Source organism: Centroberyx gerrardi, chromosome 23 (assembly GCF_048128805.1).
Source record: "Centroberyx gerrardi isolate f3 chromosome 23, fCenGer3.hap1.cur.20231027, whole genome shotgun sequence".
NCBI classification, from domain to species: domain Eukaryota; kingdom Metazoa; phylum Chordata; class Actinopteri; order Beryciformes; family Berycidae; genus Centroberyx; species Centroberyx gerrardi.
The window spans coordinates 14,840,605-14,865,404 of NC_136019.1; the positions used below are offsets into that span (position 1 = coordinate 14,840,605).

At 43.2% G+C, this 24,800-nt stretch overlaps 1 protein-coding gene across 1 annotated transcript in view; it reads right to left on the minus strand.

The window, feature by feature from the left end:
• Positions 1-10,595: 10,595 nt before the first annotated feature.
• LOC139917252 (pyruvate carboxylase, mitochondrial-like) overlaps positions 10,596-24,800 on the minus strand; it is a 281,612-nt gene continuing 267,407 nt past the window's right edge. The window contains exons 25-27 of the mRNA XM_078291757.1: positions 15,842-15,982; positions 15,233-15,334; positions 10,596-14,763 (exon numbers count right to left, since the gene is read on the minus strand). Of these exons, the coding sequence (XP_078147883.1) occupies positions 14,614-14,763; positions 15,233-15,334; positions 15,842-15,982 (393 nt within the window). The 3' untranslated portion in view covers positions 10,596-14,613. The remainder of the gene's footprint in view (positions 14,764-15,232; positions 15,335-15,841; positions 15,983-24,800) is intronic.

Consider the following 24,800-nt stretch of genomic DNA (forward strand, 5'->3'; position numbering starts at 1 on the left):
ATACCAGACTGTTAGTGGGTTTTGGACCTGCCTTGTGGCACTGTTTAGTCATGGAATGCACACACACACACACACACACACACACACACACACATACACACACACACACACATGACCTGCGCCCTACAGCCATATCTGCCAGGTCATAAGGTTTGCTTAATGAGGGTGTTTAATTTACAATGATTGATTCTAGCCTAGAACCGTCCGTGTGTGTATTTGCTGTTGCCAGTGATCGAACATGTGAGCCAACAACCATCCATTGTGTGTGTGTGTGTGTGTGTGTGTGTGTGTGTGTGTGTTGCCAGTAACTGAACATGTGATACCGTGACCAATGATCTTTACAGCGAACCAAGGTCTCTCAAGTGAGGTGCACGTGCACATGCACGTGCACGTGCACGTGAGGCATTTCTTCCGTGTAGGTGGGTGTAAGCATGTCAGCGTGTGTATTTACAGTATGTGTGTGTGAGCGAGTGTGTGCATACTTTTAAGCAGCAATTCAGAGTTGAGATAAGTGCGAGCAGCGGGGATTTATTTCTGTGTGTTGGTATTCAGGCCTCTGACTTATCTTTGGCTTACGCAGAGATGGAAAATCTGATTTTGAACGGTGACCCTGATCTGATGGTTTTTCTACATTGAGCCGGCAAATAAAATGATCAGATTTGGCTCTCCGCATTTCAAGACAATTCCCAATACCAACCTTTAAAAGATAGGTGTATCTGCATTATGCCAGAGTCTTACAGATAGCAGCTTTTCACAGTTAATGGAGAAAAATAACTCCATTTCCCTGCCGATGGCAACATATTTTTGACATTTTACATTTGAGGTATTTAACTGCCGCTGTTATTCACAGCGACTTACAATGGCTGCAGCAGCAGAATAAGCTTCAATTCAAAGATCACCAATATAACGGATACCGATAGTAAGGAGTGCTAGGGCTGACCCTAGCAATATTCATATTGCACTAGAATGATTATGTAAGAAGGAAATGCGAAGAAAAGAAATAGAATATGGGCTAAGTAGAAAGATTTTTTTTAAGAATAAAGGAGGAAAATATGGCAGATATGGAGATATGCATGAGCGGATAGAAGGTAATAAGAGGTACTTGGACAAAAAGTTTTTCAAATTTTCAATTTTCAGCCTATGATGGAAGATGATACTGCTGTTTGGACTAGGTCCAGGACTGGACCGTGGTCTGGAGGTATGGGGGTGTAGGACTGGACCGTGGTCTGGAGGTATGGGGGTGTAGGACTGGACCGTGGTCTGGAGGTATGGGGGTGTAGGACTGGACCGTGGTCTGGAGGTATGGGGGTGTAGGACTGGACCGTGGTCTGGAGGTATGGGGGTATAGGACTGGACCGTGGTCTGGAGGTATGGGGGTGTAGGACTGGACCGTGGTCTGGAGGTATGGGGGTGTAGGACTGGACCGTGGTCTGGAGGTATGGGGGTGTAGGACTGGACCGTGGTCTGGAGGTATGGGGGTATAGGACTGGACCGTGGTCTGGAGGTATGGGGGTATAGGACTGGACCGTGGTCTGGAGGTAGTCCAGTGTAGGACTGGACTGTGGTATGGGGGTATAGGACTGGACTGTGAACTGGTGGTATGGGGGTGTAGGACTGGACCTGTGGTCTGGAGGTATGGGGGTATAGGACTGGACCGTGGTCTGGAGGTAGTCCAGTGTAGGACTGGACTGTGGTATGGGGGTATAGGACTGGACTGTCAACTGGTGGTATGGGGGTGTAGGACTGGACCTGTGGTCTGGCAGTATAGAAGCTTTGCTGTTGGGTCCACTGTCTCCTGGCAACATTATTTCTTACAAGCAACTAGCAACAAATCTAGTGACATTTTATCACCATGGGGAACCTGCTAATGTGTTGACTCCCAAAGCATTTGGTGACAAACTGGTACGGCTTGTTGTTGTTGACGGGTATAGGTCAATTCAGTAATGTTCTAAGTAAAAGATAATGGTCCGTTAAGGTAGATTTGTTTCCAGATGTAGGTTCTTGTGATGCAGTAATCTGTTTGTTTTAGCCTTTGCCCCTCTGTCTCTTGTAGCTTGAGACAGCTCAGCTAACCTGAACAAACAGCTGTTTTTTGGGTTTGTAACTTAACCAGTGGGCTAATTTAACAAAGTGACCAATTTCATTGTTAACATGCTAGTTTCTAGATAGATCACAAATGAGATGTGTAAAAAAAAGCACTGATGTGTAGCTGACCAGATACCGTGGTTAACTGACATTTTTGAAACAAAATCAATCAGATTTTTCAGTGGTGAAATGATCCGTTCCTAGTCAAAAACAGCAAAAAAGTCAACAACATCCACTTTATTCTGTTGAGACGGCCAAATTGTACATTTAGAAACACAACCAGCTGTTCACAGCCATCCCAACAGCTGCGGACCCCCAGTATGGCCGCCGCAGGCTATGTTATGTCACCTGGAAGCTCACTGTAGGGGTGCAGCTCCATTAGCAGCATTTTTTATTACATTTTACAGTGCGTCATCAAATACTAGGCTAAAAATGTTGTCTTGCTATGTAGGATGCAACAAGTAATCTGACTTATAGCCACAGCTGCCTATAGGGGTGAATGGAATGCTTTTCTTTTGAGCTGCTCATAGCAGCCAGCTGTGCTAATGCTATGCTATTCATTTATAATGTCAATACCTGCAGTGTAGGTGTTAGTGTGTTTTGAGCCGGTCTGGGCTAGGTAAGCCATGCCAATGATATACTCATGATATAAAATGACAGACCTGTTTCCTATTACAGTTTTAGCAATAACATTTTTCCTCTTCAGGGATCAGACCCTCACTCAGAATAACTGGGTTGCATGATACAAAGAAACACCTGAACCTTCTGATTTCTTTCTGAGCTTTGCTTATTTATACAAGTGTTCAAACTAATGAAAACAATAACATGGAACATCTTCATATTTTTTTAGGACGGTGGGGTTGGATTCAATCCGTCATTCTGGTGCATCAAAACCATCTTTTTATCTCATTGAGCTGCATCCATGTGTTTTTATTTGTATACGTGTTCATATTACTGACAACAAAGCTCTATTATCATGCAGGATGTAGGGAGGCAGGCATCGGAGCTGTCATTGTTTTTCCCAACAATTTGTTCATCCTATGGAGCTCTCTACTAGCTGTGCCTCTGATGCTTTTATCAGCTTATTTATATAAGCACTCACACTATCACTATCATCAACATATTACACAGCGCACCGCCGGGAAAGAGCCAGAGGTCCAACTACGGACCTTGACCACCTCAAACCATTTAGCCATCTTCAATGAATCCTATTAAGCCACATTCAAATACGAAAACACTCTCACTTGCGCACACACACACGCACACTGTTTTTTCTCCCTCTACAGAAATGTAGTAGCCTATAGCTCAACAGATACAGTTAGGAGTTAACATATGGTGTTTTGAGGATAGTCAGACATGTTTGTAAATGTATGTATGATGTGTATATGAAACACAGACACAGCATCAATTTGCATAACAAGTATTAGGCATAACAATTTTGTAGTTCTAATTTAAATTCCTATCAAGTGTCGGAAATTGCAGACTGCACAAAGTCACTATTTAATTATAACTCTATAAGCAATTATGCACAGGAGGATGATTAAGTATGTTGTACTTATTGGTATTATTTGATACATTTCACACTTCCCAAATTATACAGAATGTGGTTACACAACATCCACAAATAAAGAGACAGTGGTGTGCGGCAATTTGTGGACCAACAGAGAAATATTGTGGCTATAAATGCTGTATATAGTGGTCATGCCATTGCAGACAACTGATTAAATACACCATAAAGATCTACAGTACTGGTATTTTATCAGTTACTGTAAATCGGACAGTCTACTTGTCCCTGTCAAGGCTAAAAAAAATCTAATCTGACCATCTAGACATACTCTGTTGGATGAGATCTGTATCAGATTTGACCAAAATATACGATTTAGACTGTTTAGACAGCAATGAAAAGCCTATCATGCTGCATTATCGCTTTAGATCACAGATAAACTGCTGTATAGTAGCTGGAATTCTTACACTTTGTAATCCAAAACCCAAAGACTCTCTCATCCTGGGCCCAAAGGTCATGAAAACTTATTGCATCTTTTTCAGGTCCCAAACCACACCTGTGAGAAACTAGACCAGGGCCAGACTGCGAACATTTGGTCGCATTTTGCGATAATTTTTCTTGGCAGTGCCACCAAAAGATATAACTGGTCGCACCAGTGCGAGTGGTATAATGTGCCAGATAACTAGTAACCATTGTAAACTTCCCTAGGTGCGTTCAAATTCACTTTTGTTTGTGAAAGTTTACAAAAGTTTGCCAAACACAACAGTCAAGGTAGTTAAGATATGAGCTATACACGCTCTCTTCCTCCATTACTATAGTAACCCAGACTCGTTCAGACCAAGTGACAAGCGCAATTTTTCAACAGTGTTGTGGCGAAGTAGCTAGCTAACTGCAACCAACGTTACTCGCAGACTTTGGGTATACTTGTCTTTAACTATGTTTTAAAGTTTATTTGTGCATAGGAGGCGTAGTGCATGCTAGGATCTGTACGCATCACATACGCACTCACCCTCATGTCAGTCAAAACCAGGGTCAAAACACCAGTGAAGTTTCTAAGTCCATATATAACACACAGCAAGTGTGCTAGTGCAGCTCCATGGCAGCCTTCTTCAAAACATTAGTTGCTGAATACCGTTTCTTTAGAGTTCCAAAAACGACAAATAAAAAGGCCATAAAATTTCTCCATACGGCTCATGCAGCATAATCTAAGTGTTCTGAAGGCCACGGCAAAATGTTGGCCACCAGTTGAAAAAGTTAGTCTGGAGCCATGGAGTAGGCAAAGGCAGAAATAGATCAATTAATTGTTAATGCCTATCTATAGTTGAGACAATATGACCCGAAGTCAAGTCAACACTGCAATTAAAAGCAGGTCAGTTTGAGCCCAATTATAATGCCGAGTCTCCACAGGAGCAGACATAACGCAATCATACGTAAAAGAGGTCAGACAGCGATGGGGCAGTGAAGCTGACCTCCAGATGAAATATATAGACCATATTAATATTGTCCTAATGCAATTTAATGACGGTATGTTTTAATCTCCAGTCGTTTATAATGAAGTGGAGTCAAAAAAATCAATTTAATTGTAATAATAATGAACCAAGATTACTTTTCTGAAGGAACACAAGTAACTTTTTCCACGCATCTGTCTAGACAGAGCCGAACCTAGAAAGAACTCTTTTATTGAAATCGAGGCCCCAATAGATCCCTAAGCTTCTGTGGTGGTCAATGTACTCCAGGAGTTGTTTTGTTCTAATTTAAATTGCTCTAATTTAGTTTTTTGGTGTATCCACTTTCCCTCAACCTGCCTCGTCTACTTCTACTTCAGTTCGTGATTTCCCACAATTCCCAGAATGCCTTTCGACAACCCCCGGAGAACGGTGTGAACTTCTTGCATACGGCACATGTAGGTGGAGAGAGCGATGGTGAGAGTTTTACAGCTGAGGAAAAATGAGTCGCACCCCGTATTCAAAACAACATATCTTGTGGCTGCATTGCATTCTGGTCTATTTAGGCTACTGTGGGCGGAGAAATTGGTATCTCTGGTCTGCATCAGCCTACTTGCAAGCATCGTTGCCATTATCTTCCTCCTCTTCTTCTTCTGGTGTTTCATGGCAGTCGATACCCAAAGTGTGTCATTACCACCAGCTACTGACGTTTTGAATCCCGCATCACCTCGGGCGCAGGCACTTGGTGAGCAGACTCTACTGTAAGAGGTTTTCCATGCGCCTGATCGCATAAGTCTCTTATCTTGTGTGGCTGCGATTGCACAAGCCCATACCTGCCATAGGTGGAGGCCTCAGGCTGCAGCAGCTCCTTATAGAGGAGCAACTTTTCAGGATTACCAAGTGTAACTCAAACCGACTTTGCATCAGTAATGTCTGTGCCTTGATTTCCACAGACGGCATATGAAGATGACATTTGTAATTGGACATGTAATTAAGTTACTTTCCTACATTTCTAGTTCTCTCTGTCACATCCAGGACAGAAGGTGTGTTTGTGTGTGTGTGAGAAAGAGAGAAGCAGAGAAGGCGAGAAACAGTCTGAAACTGCTTGTTCTTTTGGGCCGCCGTACTCTTTTGCTCCGACACGCCTGTTGCCACGGTAACAGTGTAACGTGTTGACACACCGGTAGAGGATGTAGGTGCACGAGAAGACATCTGACGACCGGCATCGCCTCTCTGACGCACGTGAATAAAAATAACAAGCGTTATTTCGCTCTCCTTTTTTGATCCTCTCCCTCTCTTTCTTGCTTTCTAATTCCTTAATTCCCGTCTCCGCTCTCCGTTTCAGTCTGAGCTTCTCTCTCTGTCTGTCTCTCTGTTTATGCTCTTCAGTTTTCCTCTTATATTTGCCGCATGGCCTTTGATTTGAGCTGGAACGCTTTAAGCTCACAGTGGCAAGGAGAGGTCACGTGCGTGCAGACACACACACACACACACACACACACACACACACACACACACACACTCTATAAAGCCTGGGAGTATTAAAACAAGGAACAGAGTGCATCGACTGTGTGTGTGTATGTGTGTGTGGGTTTGTGCCCTTTCTGACTCCCAGGGCTAAACCAGTTCTGTGGAACGGCTTTATAACTTAATGAGACGTCTCGTCGTATAGGCTACACACACATTCTCTTTCTCTCTCTGTCTCTCTCTCTCTCTCTCTCACACACACACTTTGCAAACACTGGGTGTCATCAGCTCCAGCTTCAAAAGGGCCTGACAAAGAATGAGTGTGGTGGGGCGATAGGAAATGAGCCATGTCCTGGCTAGCTACTGGGCATCATTTGATGCATTCATTAAAAATTGAATTTGTCAGTGTGTGTTCAACACGCTGCATTGATCAGTCTAGCTAATTGATGTGTGAATTGTTAACTCATCTCTCCTAAGGTTGCCCATGGCTCCGTGGCTGCGGCGCTGTGCCGGTGATGATGTTAAATGATGGAGTTCAGTGTGTTTGAGCGGAGCCCAGGCTGCCGGTTCTCCTGTTTCAGACTTCCCGTCTTTTTACTGTGCACATAACTGGAACACAAACTTCCCCGGGACCCTGGGAGTTGGGAGATCATCAAAATTGAATCCATGTCAAGAAGTCGGGCAGAGCCAAACGCGAGGCACGCCGTCAGGGACGTTTATATGTGGACATGCACGGATGGAGGCTTTACTACCCTGCAAGCCCCTGGCTGCTAGTTTTCAGACAGGTGGAAAATTGTCCCCACTAGCGATCTTTGAATGGGGAATAATGGAAAAGGAATGGAGATGGCAGTCAACTACATCTGCCAGGCGAGGGCTCAAAATCCCTCATTTCCATCCTGTGTAGCCTACGTGACTCTGCGGCCACTCCGCCGCTTCACTGGCCGCCTCTGACATCTCGTCATTACTGCATTTACAGCATTATTATCCATTTTCAGCATCTTACTATTCCATCTCCCTCATACGTTTTCAACATCTGACATTCATCGGTTTATTTTCAACACTTCTAATCATTCCCTTTGATATCTGGAGTCCAGAAAAAGCCAAAGGCGGCAATCAGACCCTTGAGGGATCAGATTCCTGCTGCGCAGACTGACAGGTGGCTTACTGACTGACAGAGCCGTCCGCCTGAGACGCCGTGTAGCCCGTCCTCCTTGTCTATTCTCTCTTTATTCAGGCCGGAGGATTACAGCGAAGAAAGCAGCGAAGCAAGCAGCCGAGGGATTATCGCGGAGCAGCAAAGGGATTAGAGAAGGGAAAGTTGCACCTCGACAGAGCGCCGAACCCCTGTGGCCCGTGTAAGAGACTCACGCGCGGGTTAGAAAGTTGGCTCCCCCGGCCGGCTGCAGCCGCGCCGCGCCGCCAAGATTTCACAGCGCTTCTCCAGTAGGTGTTTGGACACACACACACACACACACACACACACAGCTGCCAAGGCTTCACGGCTCTCTTCAGACGCTTGTTTGCTATTGGTTTGGACGGCGGCGAGGCGGACAAAGGGATAAGCGGAGGAGAAAAGAGCCACAACGGGGACGTGAACCCTGGCACATGTGGGGGGAACTCATTTACTGATTACAGCCAGGAGTTATTAAACAGTTTCAGTCAAGGATCCAAATGAGAAATTTAGTCTGTGACCCCGGGACTCAGGGAAATGAGTATTTGCTTCTCTGGTCATGTGGAGACCCCATCAAAGAAGGCCCTTGACCCATTTCATGGCAGACTGTCAGTCGATGAAACCAAGAGTTGGTAAAAAATAGTCGATTTCACCAGACACCAGACAAACGTTGACACAAAACAGTGCTGTGCTGACTGGAATATGGCCGGTGTCACATCTATTGAAGGATTTATGTTCACAACAAATCCAGTTTTCTCACAATATGTGACACCTATCTCCATATGTCTCCATCGCCATGGGAACAGACTCAGATGTTTTGGTTATGCGCCTCATTATGACACAGATCTTATATTAACAAGGGATAGGAGGAAAAATCTAAAATGGGCTTAATATGTCTTTCCTCCTTTCATTATAGGGATCATATTAAAATAAATATATAATTCTAGATCAGTAGGCCATTTATTAATGTAATCATTATATTACAGCACCACTATTAAACTGAGAGACAGACAAATCATTGCCATGACCACAAGGAATACACCGGAGTCCTCATTAAAAAAAAGAGCTTAGGCTTCATTTGTTGTTCTAAATGTGTGTGTGATGCACGTCAGCATCCAGTAGTCTGCTGTATCTGGCACACAGCTGTGCTGCACGTGAAAGCCTCTGGAACCTATTCATAGCCATGCACTTGAATGCCATCTTCACCTTGATTTAAAAAAAAAACAAAAAAAAAAACAGATTCTGTGAAGTGTGAGCACTCTTGATTGGTAAAAAGGATTACGAGTTTAGTACATATTTAGTTTTTTTAAAATGTTTTATTAGTTGTGGCCCTTGAATTATTAGCTATTAGGACAGTGTGTGGCAAGGTATCTTGATGTGAAGAGCATCATTCAACACTCACTACAGTGTGGATAGTGAGTGATGACACTGAGGTGTGTACTTGCGAACAGTCTTGCGGATAATAACTCACATCCTGAGGAAAACATCGGCGGCGTCATTTGTGAAAACAGCCGGCAGAATGGAAGCTTTTCACTGAAGATTACCACTCCACCAAAGTCTGCAGTGAGATACGGACACCACTCTGCCAGAAACTTCTCTCGTAAACTACAGACGCCACTGTCAGACTTTTGTTTTTAGTAACATATCAACAAACCAATCAAGGTCACGGCTGGCAGACGCGTCTCTCTATTCTGCTATGCAAATCTGATTATGTTGTGATTAATCACACTAACTCTGGACTAATCAGAGCCGTCAGTCAAGTCAGTTGACAAGTGGGTCATAACATCCATCATCGGGCAGCAGAAGATCGCTCCGCGTGATTTCATCTCAGATGTGACGACAATTAAGTGTCAAGTCAATTTGGTCTCCTGGCACCGTACGGACATTTCCTCTAGGTAAATCTCCACCAAAACATGAGCTGTGGTGAGCGTTGCTATCGGCAACCAACTTTCCCCCGTGTGTGTATGTGTCTGAGCATCACACTGCCTACTGATCACACGCCTAACTGTGAAACTGGCAACCGATCAATAACGTCAACTGATTGAGTGATGCCGCTGATTGATTTAGTGTGGTTAATCAGTACTTAATCAGATCTACAGTACTTCTTTAACGACAGAAGGGTTTCCCACTGCTTTTCTTGGCAGAAGCCGCCACAAAGGAGGTTAGCTTGTTTGGGAAGCACACAGCATAAAGCACAACTTCAACACACACACACTGAATTTTGAGGAGCAGGGAGAGGGAGTAGAGGGAAAAAAATGAGAATGTCTATGGAAATTAACCCAAGGAAAGTCTGGTGTCAACAATCAAGCATATCCCTGTCACATTATGGTAATAAACATGATAAAATTGGTACCGTGTAATTAAATTACTTTGGGAATTATTTGGCAGGGGTTAGGCTCGTGAACAACAACAATCTTTTCAGCATCTCCAACATTCATTGCTGGAATCTAATTACTAGTTGGACACATCATTCTGCGGGAAGCGGATGTGACAGCCTGATATGAAATGCAGAATTCAAGCTTTCAGAGACTTAAAAAAAACAAAAAAAAACATGTAAAAAAAAATAATTATATCCCCAGTATTGAGAAAATGAGTCTGTGTTGTAGCGAGCCACTGACAGACAGGATTAGTCAGTGTGTATTCACATTAGCATCATTATCTCATATGTATGGAAATTATTTTAGGTTACGACTACAAAAAAAATACGTCATTACCAGCACTTTCTTCACAAATGATCCTTCATTTGAATATGGAAGTGACTCAGTACAATCCTCAATACTTTTTGTGCCTTCATCCCAGCAGTACCAGTGGTTTGAAAACCAAAGGTGTACATTGTCTCTGTAATGGGGTGCATACTGTATATTTACATCTAATAGAGACGTACAGTAAACACAAAGACAAAGCAGATTCAGTTAGGATTAACTTTATTCATAAGTACAGACAGAACAAGAACAATTATCCGTCTCATTGGATCCTGTTTTTTTTTTTTCCCTTTTTTGTGCACTCCCAGCTAAAAACTCTCGCATGAAGGACTTTTAAACATACTTAACAATTAAATGTAAACTACATCAACTAAAATTAATCAGCTGAAATAAACTGAAACAGCCAAACTAGGACATTTTCCAGACTAAGAAATAAGCGAATCTAATAAACCTTGATAGCTTGTAAAACATTCTTGATGAAAATTATGCGGAGACATTTTGAATCTGCAGGAGGTTGTGCCTGCTAAACTGAAAGAGTAAATAAACAGTTTGGTTGGGTCCATAAAAAAACACAAAAACACAAGGAGGAAAGCAATAGAAAGAAAATACAGTGAAATGTCACAGACCTTATTTTAATACTCTCCCCTACCGTTTACCTCTAGATCGCATGAGCTACAGAATAGGTCAACATTATATCCTCCCTCTGAAACCAAATAACATTTTCCAGCTGTGTGTATGTTTTTTTCCCCTGGTTTTATTTATTTTTCTCCCCCCCAGGCATTGAAAAGCAGTACATTGTCACAAGCAAGTTTGAACATTAGAATTGCTGCTGGCTAAGACATTACAGAGAAACACTGCAATACAGTTTGCATTATTGCGCGAGTTGATGCCATAATCTTACATGTGCAAATTTACACAGGACAGAGAAGGGGGAAGGCGGGTCGGAGAGGAACAGACGATGAAAAGGTGGGATGGACAGCAGGAGAAGAAGAAGAGAAGAGCGGTGAGGACTAAGAGGAGAGGAGGAGGGAACTTTACATTGTTGTGCAACAGCTTGTCAACACTCACGCATACAGACCCATGACTTCATCTTAAAATATCTCTTCAAACAAAATATCTCATTTCAAATACGCATTAATAAAGCCTGGAAGTACAGTGAAGCAGAGGGCGAGGTCTGGGAGGCGTGTCAGTGTTTTCATAATTAACCAGGGCAATGTGGCAGTGTGGATGCATAGTTCAAAAAGGGGCTCAATCAAAGATAATGGAGCAAAAATAGTGGAAGGAATCCAAAAATGTACAAACTGATATGTCAGTTGTCTACACTATCAAAGGTGTGCAGAAGTATTGGGACAGTAATCTGTTGTAGTGTTTATTTCTGGTTTTAACATGGAAGCCATGGCAGACACAAACAACAAAAGTATTTTTTTGCCTGATATTTATATTTTGATGCAAGATGTTTCACTGTGGATGTGTCAGCAGCAACAAACTTTAGCTCATTGTCCCAGTAATCACATGTTTCAGTGTGTTTCAAGGAGCCCACTGGCGTCTCTTTCCACAGAGTCCAGATTGCTGGTAATCACTGCTGCCACTTTCCCGGGTCCTACAGCAAATGATGTGCGACCTCACACTGCGCTTCTCTGCTTGTTAATCGTCTGCTGTCACCAGCCAAGGTAGCATAAACATTCAGTTCGGCATAGATCGTGTTCAGGTACAACACCCAACAAAAAGAAGAAAAAAAAAAACCCTGCACCAGACATCAGAGGAAAGTAAAATTAAGATAATTCCAACCTTGTGAGAAGTTAATTCAATATTTAACGTCATCAAGCGACAACTGTGTAGCGAGGTTACTGCCTTGCTGTTAAATTTTTCGGATGCGATGTTACTATGGAGACGTGGCCACACCATGGATTTTTTTTATTTTTTGCTTTTTCCCAGGCAGCACTCAAGGGCTAGGAGTGTTAGTATGAATATTTTGCACCCGTGCGTGTGCGTGTGTGTGTGTGTGTGTGTGTGTATGAATATTTCAGATCTTTTAGAATGTGTTTTCCGCTCCGGAGAGGTGACATTAAAGAGGCTGGGCTGACTTTGTCTCTTAAAAATGTTTGCATATGCATGCGCACGCACACACACATTTACAAGCACACACGAAAACATGCACACTCACTTATGCAAACACCCACACACACACACCCGCACGCACACCCACCCAGAGGTGGCATTAGAAATATATAGCCGAGTGCTGCTAGTGGGAGTCTCCAGAGTCTCTTATTAGTCTGGCTAATTTCACATGATTTGACAGAGAATTAATTCATAAATTAATCAGCAGAGCCTCAGAAAATAACAGCACATGCCTCCATTACACCACCATGTAATCCCATTCACACCTGGCATTAAATCCCCAGCGCAGACAGAAGATGCTTCTGGGTGATTTTTCATTGTTTCAGAAATGAAGTGGTGGAAACGCTTCTCTAACAACATCAGACAATGAAACCAACACTACAGAAAGGCCTCAAACAGCATTAAGACCATGTGACTTTATACCTCTACCTGAAGCAGATGCAGCTGAATTGGTTTTGGTGGCCCACCCTGCCTGTTCAGTAGCAGGGAACACAGTTGGCTGTAGTAAAAACACCACAGAAGTGTTTGAAATGGATTTCTCTAAATCACCTAACAGGGGCAGCTTGGGAAAATCAAATCTCCAATCCTGTTCAGGTGTTTAAAATGTGGCTTAGAGCTTCATTTAGACACAGTCGTGTTACAGCCTCCACCTGCTTTGGGATTTCGATGACGGGAGTGAATGGGGCGACATATTCAACCCCAGTACAGATGTGGGATCAACTAGAATACATTGCTATCAACATGAAAAAGTACTAAACCACCTTCTACCCATTACCCTGTTACAGAAATATTTCACTTTGGTGCAACATGTGAAGTTTCTGGCATGCGTATCCCTGTGTGGGTCCGTGAACGCTTAGTCACCAATATTGGCAGTCCCAGTTTACCCGTACTGATGTCCACTTGCTTTGTGTTTGTTATGCTTCGTTTACTGTGAAAATAATATTTCCATCACACATACTTAACTAAAGCAGGCCGGTCAAAATATTGTGATTTTTTTTCCCCCTCCTCGTGTTCTTTGTTGTCATCTCATTTTTGCCTGTTTTTAATTACGGAGAAAAAGTGAAAGTCTGAACGCTGACGGTGATTACACATTCCCACAATGCAGCGTGAGTAATGCTGGAGGCTGATGGCTCATAATGTCTTGCAGAGGCGAGCGCGCTACAAAATCTAAATGACGTCCCGATGCGAAATAGCGCTTGAGCAACAATACATCCACAAATCTATCCTTCTTTGTCTGAACCCGGCCGATTACAAACAACAGTGAGTAGTCATCAATATAAACGTTTTCGCCGCCTCCTCACTTTTCAGTAACAGCATAGTAATCAATATCGCCGGCACAGGAATGGAAATTGTGCCATTTATTGTAAGTAGATGCTAAGATTCTATTGAGTTAGTGTTACACGTGGTTAACTAGATGTACATTATATGTTTTAAGACTGACATTTTTAAATCATGGAATGTATTAGAATAACATTTCAAATGTATAAAAGTCCTAAAATAATCTGAATTCCCACATGTTGACACGGCATTAATAGATGTATAGAGGAACCTTATTTAGCCCGTCCCCTCACCTAAGGAATTACCTGGCTTTCAGGAGAACAAAGCTATTGAAATTCCATTTATATTCAGGCTTTGGGATGGAAATTGAGTTTTTATTTGCAATTTAAAATGCCTTTAGTTGCACAAATCAATAGAGAAATCCCAACAAATGGATGTATTCTTTAGCAGTGCCACATATTTTACTCTTTGCACCTGTTAGGTAACAGGCTGGCTCAAAAGTGTGAGGTTGAGTTGGATCAGGTTTTTACTGCATGTGTTTAGAGTTGTGCTTTTGTCTGATTACTCCATCCTCTGATCTCTGCCTGTTCTCCTCTCTCTCTTCCCGCCCTCCACAGGTCGCTCCATTCTGCATCCCCAGTCTAAACAAATTGATGGAGTTGTGTCGTCACCAAGTTAAAGAAAAGGATGCCTCTTTCTCTTCTTCCTCTTTCCTTTTACCACCTATCCTCCTCCTCACCAATTCCACTTCTCCACCATTTCCAGTATCAGATTGTCTCCCTCCTCCCTCTCCCTTTATCCCCGACTCCCCCTCCCCTCCCTCTCTCCATCTCCCCTCTCGCTCTACTCCTCTATTTCCAGTATCAGGTCGTCTCCCTCCAGGGAGGAGTCGATCGTGACGTGGACCGCCTTGACCGTCCCGGCCACCGGGGAGTTGACCACCGTCTCCATCTTCATGGCCGAGAGGACGCACAGCGGCTGACCCTTCTCCACCTTTCATGATAATGACGACAGGTCACAGAGCGTTAGAAACAGGAGTCAAACGGACAAGTGGCTGAACTTCAAGTGGAAGGTGAATGCTAGAAAAATGCAGACAAAGCATGGTACATAAAGCAGATGATGATAGCCCATATGTTATGCTGCCCATTCTCACAAACAAAAGAAAAATTGGCTACAAAATGCTTTGCTTTGGCAAAGCTTCTAAAAACATAACCAAGGACACAGTAGCAGACAGAGTGAGTAATGCAGCAAGCAACACTCTGTGCATGCTACAATTTAATTAACACAAAGGAATCGAAACAAACAAACCGATAACACAAAGGGGAGTGTCAAAAAGGAAAAAAAAAAAAAGAGGGGGAAGCAGCAAAACATCTGTAATCAACACACATGGTGGAAACGGGCAAAAACACAAGCCAGACAAGACAGAAGCGATAATGAGGAGGAAAGGTAACGGTAAGCTGACCTTGGAGCCAACTTCCACTTTGACCTCCAGGACTTTGCCAGGCATGGGCGCCCCCACCTGGCCCTTAATGGACTTCTGAGCCTTGGGATGGAACTTCATCTCCTAGAGGGGGAGGGAGAGAGAGAGAGAGAGAGAGATTTCATGCATCCACATCCGTCCGTTCATCCACACATCCCTCCGTTTATCCCCTCATCTATGCATCGACCCATCCAGTTATTCAGCCACCCACTGAATCATTCTCCCCTCCTGAGCCTCCATGTGCTCCTCCCATCCATTGATCCCTGATTCAAAATCATTTATATTCGCCAAGTGCATTGTCTTAAAATTTCATATCCAACCACGGCACAACTGTCATTCACCTGTACTGATCTATCCTTCCCTCCCTCCATCCCTTATGTCTAATTTATCCATCGCTTCTATCCAGTAACTGCATCATTCATCCCTCCATCCCCTATGGCCACCTATACCTCTCTCGCTCCCTTCATTATGCATCCCCTCGCTCCTTCCTCTGTCCATCCATCAATCCACCCCCTCCTACCTTCCCTACCCCGTTCCACTCATCCATTACCCCCCCTTCACATTCATCCCTCCCTGTCCTTTCCCCCGTACCTTCATGGCGACGGTGTCTTTGACCAGCACAGATCTCAGCTGTCCGTTCAGCTCGAAGAACACCTCTCTCTGTCCGGCCTTGTTCAGGTCTCCCAGGGCCAAGGCCTTGATGTGGAGGGTCTTCCCCCTCTCCAGCTCCACCTGCGACACAGAGGGAGAGAGAAGAGGAGGAGGAGGGGAGGGGGGGGGGTGAGAAAGAGGGAGTAGAGGAATGGGAGGGAGACAGGGCAGCAGAGGGGAAAATGGAGAAGGAAGGAAGGGAGGGGACAGAGATTAGATTACATTAGACTAGCAAATTGAAATGAATGTATGGGAATCTGGTTCGCAGGTTCAGCTGAAGCGATAACAGCAGACTGGGGAGCGTGGTGAGCAGTGAGGTCACTGGTGTGAGACAGGCACAACTAACTGGAATGTTTCAGAGGCAAGTGGAGAGGAAGGCAAATCCCACTCGGCCCCGGCCAGCTCCTTAGAAGGCGGTTTGAGCCGACGCCCTGTGGAACGCAACCAAGGACTCGTTCATTCATTTTCTTTACCCGCTTATTTCTTTTTGGGGGGTCACGGGGGAGCCTATCCCAGCACGCACTGGGCCGAAGGCAGAGAAGCACCCTGGACGAGTTTGCCGGTCCATCACGGGGGACTCATTTATCCCCATCGCAATTAGTTTGCTTAATTAACACATGAAAGGATGTGGCATCTTGTGCCTGTAAGAAATTGCATTTTACACTGATGAGCGAATTTTTATTGCACTACATCAAGTTAGTGACTCCCTGTCTGGGCTTATCGACTGCTGTTTTTACTTTTAACTCTGCCTGCAAACCAAATTTCCCTTCGCAGGACAATAATGTGTTGAAGCGGAAAAGCTAAAGGTCCTCAATGAGTTTTCTCATAAAAGAACACCAACATTACGTAAATAAAAAAGTAAACATATCGGTTACTTTGTTTCATATAAAAATATTACTTTTTGAGAAAATGCAATATTAGAGAGACAAAGAGAGGGGTATGGGGTGGGTGACATGAATAAGAATACTACTGGGATATAAATATACACTATACTGGCTATGTATGTCTAGGCACTTTGGAGATTTACAGTACCTGCTACCTCAGAGTTTTTAAAAAAGACATGAATGTCTCTATATCTCTCTATCCCTGCATCTGCACCAGACAGGCTGCTCACTGAACATATCAATTCTCATATCAGAGAGAGGAGGGAAGTGATCTAGACAGAATGACAACAGGAGAGATAAAGAGAGACGGGTTAGAGTGAGAGAAAGACACGATGCCAGACTGGCATAGGGGTGAGGTGGTGATAAAAACACTCTTTCCCTGCCTTTTTGTATGTCTCCACACTCTGGGACTTTACCTGCCACCTGTAAGTGTGTCGTTTTAAGAAGAAGACATTACTCTCTCTCTCTGTATCAACAGCAGACAGGCTGTTTCCCTCTCATATCAATTCCGGTCACTGCCGCGCTCCGTCTTGCTAGGCTTTCCCTCGGTGCCGGCCACTGTACTTCTTCATTTATCTCACGCCCGTTCCTCAGCTCTCTCGCTTCTCCGGGTCTGAAACTCTTTTTTTTTTTTTGTATCTTTCCGTTTGTCTGTCTGCCTTTCTCCGCCTTTCAATCTTTCTCTTGTCAGTCCTCCCGTGTGTCACAGCTTTCCATTTGGCATTGTTATTTCGCTGCCCGTTTCTGCGGCCGTTTCTCCCGCTCTGTCTCTCAAGCTGTGATTAATTTCCTTTGTCGCCCTCTTTCTGCTTCCCTCTCTGTCTCTGTTTCTCTCCTCTCCTGTGTCTGTCCACCTCTTCTCCCTCGACCCTTCGCCTCTCATCCCTTTTGTTTCTCTCTTCCCCCTCCCTCTCCCATTGCCATCTCGGGTGCTGAGGCTCCATTGATATTCCAAAGTCAGTCTCAGTGCTACGACGAAAATATACACTGCTGTAGGTATGTATTGATCTCAATTTCTTTCTGCCTCTCTCTCTCTCCTGGGTGCTCAAGCTCTGTTCATCTATCTCCCTCACTCTATTTCTGGTACCAAGACCCTATTTCGTTGCATCTTTCTTCTTTCTTTCTGGCACTCAAATGCCATCTCTCCCTGTTTCTCTCACCTGCCATGTCTCTCTCTCTCTCTCTCGCTCTCTCTCTCTCGCTCTCTCTCTCTCTCTCTCTCTCTCTCTCTCTCTCTCTCTCTCTCTCTCTCTCTCTCTCCTCTCTCTCTCTCTCTCTCTCTCTCTCTCTCTCTCTCTCTCTCTCTCTCTCTCTCCTCTCTCTCTCTCTCTCTTCTCTCTCTCTCTCTCTCTCTCTCTCTCTCTCTCTCTCTCTCTCTCTCTCTCTCTCTCTCCTCTCTCTCTCTCTCTCTCTCTCTCTCTCTCTCTCTGCTTGTACTGTTTTGTCAGGCTCTTGGCAACTCTTTGCAAAAGTACAAAACTGTCTTCCCTCTTCCCACTGCGTGGCTGCTACATCTCCCCACAAGTGTTGAAGATATATGCCTCTTTGAGGAGTTGCGGCTCTTTTGAAGATGATTTTGTGTAAGGCAGAACCATATATATGTACACACACACACACACAAACGCATAGGAATAATAGTGTGTACGGTTGGATGAAAGTAGGCTTTTTTTTGCTGATGATTCATCTGCAATGTAGCAACAAAAAGAAAAGAAAAGATGAAGACGGGCAGAAGGACAGCCTTTGATTATGGATCTACACTAAGCCAAGGTGAAACACTGACAAAAGCTAAACAGACAGACTTCAGCTCAGTGCCAATACTGAGAACTTTGGCTGTACAGTATGACTAGTATGTGAAATAGTACAAAAATGTCAATACTGTGAGTTTCCAAGGTGCTGTTTTTTTTCTCCTTACTATACGTGGTTCACATCAGGCTCCATATCACGTCTTTGCTTTAACACAACTATTAATGACTTGCTTTGTGTGTGACTAAAGAGATCACTGTGGTGTTGCGGAGCTCCATGTGTCCATGTGCATTAGGACTGACTGGGTATGTGTGAGACTACGTTTCTATTTCTGACAAACATGATTAATACCATAATGAGTCATCGATGCATAGCAAATAGGTCAATGTTTTTCCCCTGTTCGTGTGTGTGTGTGTGTGTGGGTGAATGACAGAGACGGACAGAGCCTTCTCTTGGCTTGGAAAATAACACCGTGACTTAGTTGTCCAAACCCTGTTCCGCTGGAGGGATCAGCTGACAGCCCACCATCTTCTACTCTGAACCGCACCGTTGTGTGTGTTTGCACACGCGTGGGTGCGTGTGTGTGTGTACTACTGCACTCCGGAGAGACTTCACACGCTATTTCGCGACGCGGTTACAATATCTTTACGCCAATCTGGCTTAAAGCAGCAACATGCCAGTTTGGTAAAAGAAAAGGTGGAATCTCTGAAGCTTTAAAATAAACATTTTAAGAAGTTATCCTCAGCGCTTGATAAGTAACGGGTGGAAAAATTGATTCCCTGGAACAGCGCTTGCAGTTTGAAAAGAGGCATTTTGGTAGCGCCGGTTGTGTCCTCCCACCACATCCTCAGTGCAAACAAACAGGCGTCTTCCAGGCTCGCTGTTGGCTCACTTTGCCCGAGATGGTTCTCGTATTGGATTTGTGATAGGGTTAGAACTAAGTGCTGAGCAATTCCACATGATTACTGCGAAAGCTGTTATATCTACTCCCCTCAACATCATCATGGAGCTTTAAGTCTAGCTCAGCGCTCAAAAGATTTGGCGCTTAAACCGGTTTTGATCAAGATTTCCTGTGCGTGCTTCGGACACTAGCTGCCTAGATCTAATAAAGAGCTGAATGTTCTGAATATACAGTTAATAATGTTGCTGTGTAAGTACTGGGAGAGTGATCTGTTGTGAACAGTCGGCCTCTTTTGCCGTTGTCACTGTTGGTTTACAATGGAGACCAATAAAGTCTCAGAATCAGAGGCTAACATCCGTTTTATATTGTGGGCGATTTAACAGGAAAAACAACTCTAGCTCTCCCAGTATCATACAACCTTTTTTGTCTAATATGCCAGTTACACCCTTCTTGCTCCCTGTTGAAACAAAAACCGTCCATCTATATTATCTATCATGTGCTGATCTGTCACTGGCTTTGTTATATTGGGAGCCAAAGCTATTTATTCTGTTATTTTCTTTCTTGCCTGTCTGCTTTAATTTACATTGTCGCTCTGTGTGTTTGTATGTCAGGTGCACACACATCGTGCTCTTTGATTTGTAAAGTGTCTCTTGTTGCGTTGCAGGGTGCCTTCGATGTCTTTTAATACATCCATTTCAAATATCAAACACGGGGAATAGAATTGAAAATAAACCAGTGGGCCAATACAGCACATTTACAGTAATGTTGATAATAATAATAATACTACAACATAAGCAGTTTGGTTGCAGTGCAGTGGCACATGGAAATATGACCAGGAGGTGGGTATACTGACACCACCAAACATCCATACACATACACTATATAAATACCATTATCAACTGGTATTCATCATATAGACGTTATTATCATGAGTCTGATGGTGGGTATACCCCTTATACCTGCCTGTACACTTGACTTTAATAATGTGTTGTGTTCTGAAATACGCCTCAAAGTGTGCAGCTGCTGTCACTCACTGGGAACAAAATCAACCTGCCACTAACATATTTAAGCTGTCATGGCGCCCCGTGCAAACATCATAACTAAAAGTCAGCTTGTCAGGAACTGAGCAAATTTTCCCTATTGATGTCCATTTACTTCTTAACATTTTCAGTGCATCATTGACAGAGGTGTATAATTACCGGGTCATTTGTGTTTCACATGCGATAATGGCAGCTATCAAGTAAAGCAAGCAAAGTCAAAATTTGAGACATGAGGTTTCTGCAGGACACGGACGCAACAAGCTACTACAGAGTAATATAACCCATTTGTTTCCAGATGGTAATACTGTAATATCAGTGACTAATTGGAATGAAAGGTAATATGTAGTATGCGATACTTTTTTGAAGTAATTGCACCTTAATAATGCAATGAATTATCTGACAAACAACTTTTACCCTGTACATTTATCGAGTGACACACTTGACACAAGCCGTCTTTCATGAACATCACCTGCGTTGGAGAGTGAGAAAGGAATGAATGCGACAACAGCGAGATCAATCAGACCCAATACAGGAGCTTCTTTTAGCCCTTGAAGAATTCTACACAGCGAGCAGAAGGGGAAGAACTAAAAGAAACATCCCGTTGCATCTGACAGGTCTCTATTTTGACATGTTTTTGTCCCGCCTCTGGTCTCCGTCTCGTCTCACGTCAGACACCTAATCGGACCTGATCTGGTGGGACTAGCCATCGTCACGACAACTGGGGGAAAGCGCCATTGTTTCCGTGGCGATGACTGATGACGAGCAGAACTCTGGCGTCTGGATGTTCTAAAAATGACAACAAGACTTCTGACGGATTGAAGATGAGATAAACAGAAGCGAGAGAAAGCGAACACACCGGGAGAGAGAAAGAAAAACATTAACAGTTTTGCATTTGGAAGACGCTTGAATGACAAGTTTGTCACTTAGAAGGGAAAAAATAAATAAAATGTTGCTTTGAGAGCCAAGACAGGTTAAGTACAAGGTTTCCAATCTTAAAGAAGGGACAATTGGAAAATCAATTTGACTGCAACAAAAGCCAATATAGCCATGAGCAAGTTTGGAGATGGATGTTAAGTCTCTTCCCCTGGCCTATTCCTCTACAACAGAGGCTTTCAAAGTGTTTGTTTACATGTACTTTTTGCTGTGACCCTGAGCTTGATGACTATTTACGCTGCACATACCAGTCTAAAACATTTGATTCAAGCCAGCGTTTTAGTATATTGTGGGGATTTGAAAAGAACGGCAGAACGGAAAAGCAACAGCCAGCAGCTTCATACCAAATTAAATTGTCAGCTGAAGCCACCAATAGTCCCTAACAGTTCAGGGATTTATTTGAATCACTCTGCGGTCCAACTCTGGGTCTCATGCCAGACTTTGAACAGCACTGGCCTTCCTATGTCTTACAATGGAAGATGCACACCCAGGCGTGATTGACAAGAGGGGGATATACACCCCCTTAAGATCAATACTGGATCAGCACGATCAATTCGGCTCCTGATTCTTTGGTAATAAGACAGTGGCAAAGTGGTGGGACTCTCCCTGGTAATGAACTCCCTCGTAATGTAAAAATCAATTCCCACCAGCCTGGAACAATTTCTGCTGCATTGAAATGAAGCAGTAATTAAACACTGTCGCCTTTGGCAGCTTTGAATCTGTCAGTTAAATCGTTGTATGTGTGTTATTCATAAAGAGTGAATCAAGAAAACTGTTATGTTGTTATTGTTGTGATTATTATTATTATTATTACTAATACTAAGACGCAGAGTCTGAACAAGAAGCCTCTGAAAATTCAAGGTGAAAGCTAATGAGCGGCTGAATAAAACGCAGATTTCCTTTAATCTTGTTGCACGATTTCAAACTGTATCAATGCATAAAAAACTCAAAAAGACACATTTCATTTAGGTGATGAAATTGCAATAATGAAGAGAAATGAAATCCAGGGGAATAATCGAGTGATGACTCCACTATTCCTATTTAACGTCTCCTCGTATAACGTCTTTGAATAAAAGTGGAAAAAAAAGGGGATTTTTAAGCGATACTCGGCGAGATCTTGGTTGATCTGGTTTTCTTGATTTTGCCGTCATTTTTGGTGATTAATGGTCTTTGCTTTGGTGTTTTGCACTCAATGTAGGCCCAAACTACTGCAATAATAAAGATACTGAATGTAGACTGTGGCTTCTTATATTTCTTCTACCTCCTTCTTCGTCTTCTAAAACAAAAAACAAACAAATTATACGCTGCTGTTGCTCCAGTCAAAACATAAAACGCATCACTTGCTGAGGAACTGGGTGTAGGTTGAATCACTATTGTATCAATCAGCGATAGAGAGGAGCAAAATGGACATTTATTTATATGAAAAAGTTGCAGATTATTACTTTAAATTAGCCAAAACATTTCATATTTTACATACATTACGTTAAACTCACCTTCAGCCAACACACCAAAGACACACAAAAGCTGCCAACAAAGAGCGTTTCTCATCCACAGACTCCTCCACAGAGTCTCTCATGTTTCTTCTCACTGCCGCCAGTAAAAACCTACTCCTCAAAACCCCCATATAGTGATAAAAATATAGGCCTCCCCACTCCACACATACAAGATCTCCGTAAAGCCGCAGTCAACAGAAAGGTCACCGCCATCAGCTGTGACCCGTCCCACCCCCTTCCTTGACTGCCACCCGGTCACAAGTACCTTGTTCAAAATAGGTTTTATCCCATATGCCATCCTGGACTCACAACCCACTGGACTGTTTTATTTCTTCTGCAACTATGTGAAATGTCTTCTTGTCATGTCTGCATTCCCTCTGTCATGGTGTGATGGTTTGTGTCAAGTCATGTATCCGAGTCTGACTGGCTGTGGAAATTAATCTCCTCCTTAAGGACGAATATAGCTCCAATATAATGTAATATAGAATATATATATATATCTCAAAGTCCTGTCCTGTCAGATGTCAAATGTGGCATTACTGTGTGTGTATGTACAGAGGTGTGTGTGTGTGTGTGTGTGTGTGTATGTGTGTGTAATTTGCATAGCAAGGAACATTCCTAAACCTAAAACAAAGTACAGATTTTAGAAGACGGCTTGCAGTTCAAATGTATTGCACGTCGTCTCTAGAAACACCACTTGATGTGATGACAAACCGAGTGACAGACTCTTCCAACTCCTCTCCTGCCATATGCAGTTCAATAACAAAGCTAAATTTCTCTGTGATCCGACTTCTGAAATCTGCTGCAAAGTTCACCATGTTCTGACTTCACCGAGTTCACCATCAGTAGTATCAACAATCACTCTGGACTTTAACAATCACTCTGGACTTTAACAATCACTCTGGACTTCACTCTGGACTCAAACCATCACTTTGGATTTTAGTCTTCACTCTGGACTTCAACCATCATTTTGGCTTCAGTCTCACTCATCAAAGTAGTTTCCTAAATCTCAATCTCATCATGATATTTTGTTTATGGCGGTGTGTTTTTTTTCAAACCCGCTGTCTCTGTAACAAGAGAAACCTTTTCAGACACTCAATCAGCATAATGGATGTCTCTAGAGTTATTTCTGCTGGCTGTAGTGTCATGTTCATGTGTGTTCAAACTGATTTCCAGCGTGCTCTTTCTGCTTCTATAAACATCTGAGTTGACCGTCATTCGTTTTTTCAATCGCTACCTAAAAATCAGCTCTCTCCAGGCAAGGTAATGTAAGCGTCTATATAACCACTCCCAATTTTGTGGTGCTGCAGTACATTTCAAAGTGACAGACAATTATTACATCGCCTATCTAAGCGATTATTACATGCTTGAGCACTTCAGTATAGTTTGCATGCACAGCAATAGACCTCATTTGTCTATTTTGACTACATTAACCAGTCATGTTCAACCTCTTCCCTGTCGGATAATAAACCAGAACAGTATAAGCTATAGAAAATCGCCTGTTTTTCTCTGTTCTGAGACACAGGCCCTCTGTGCTTTTCACAGGCCCGATCTCAAACATCATCTGACAAAATGAGTCAGTTATTTCTGTTGGGGGAGGCCAGTCTGACGGCCCGAGGGATCAGGAATGTCGTTTGTCGTTCCCTTGATGGGAATTAATATCCCTTTCTTCCCCGCTGTTATCGTCACGACTCTTCGCTCCTGTGACTCTGCACTATCAAACTGTACTTACAGCAATGAGAAAATCATACGAATCACGTCTGGACTTTATTGAATAGTGTTCTATTGCAGAATGAATTAAAGAGGCAAAAGTTGTATTATTGTGAAAATTCATCCTCAACTATGACCACACACCTTAGCTGCGAATTTTCACAGAAATCCCACGATCCTCTTCTTGATTTCAGA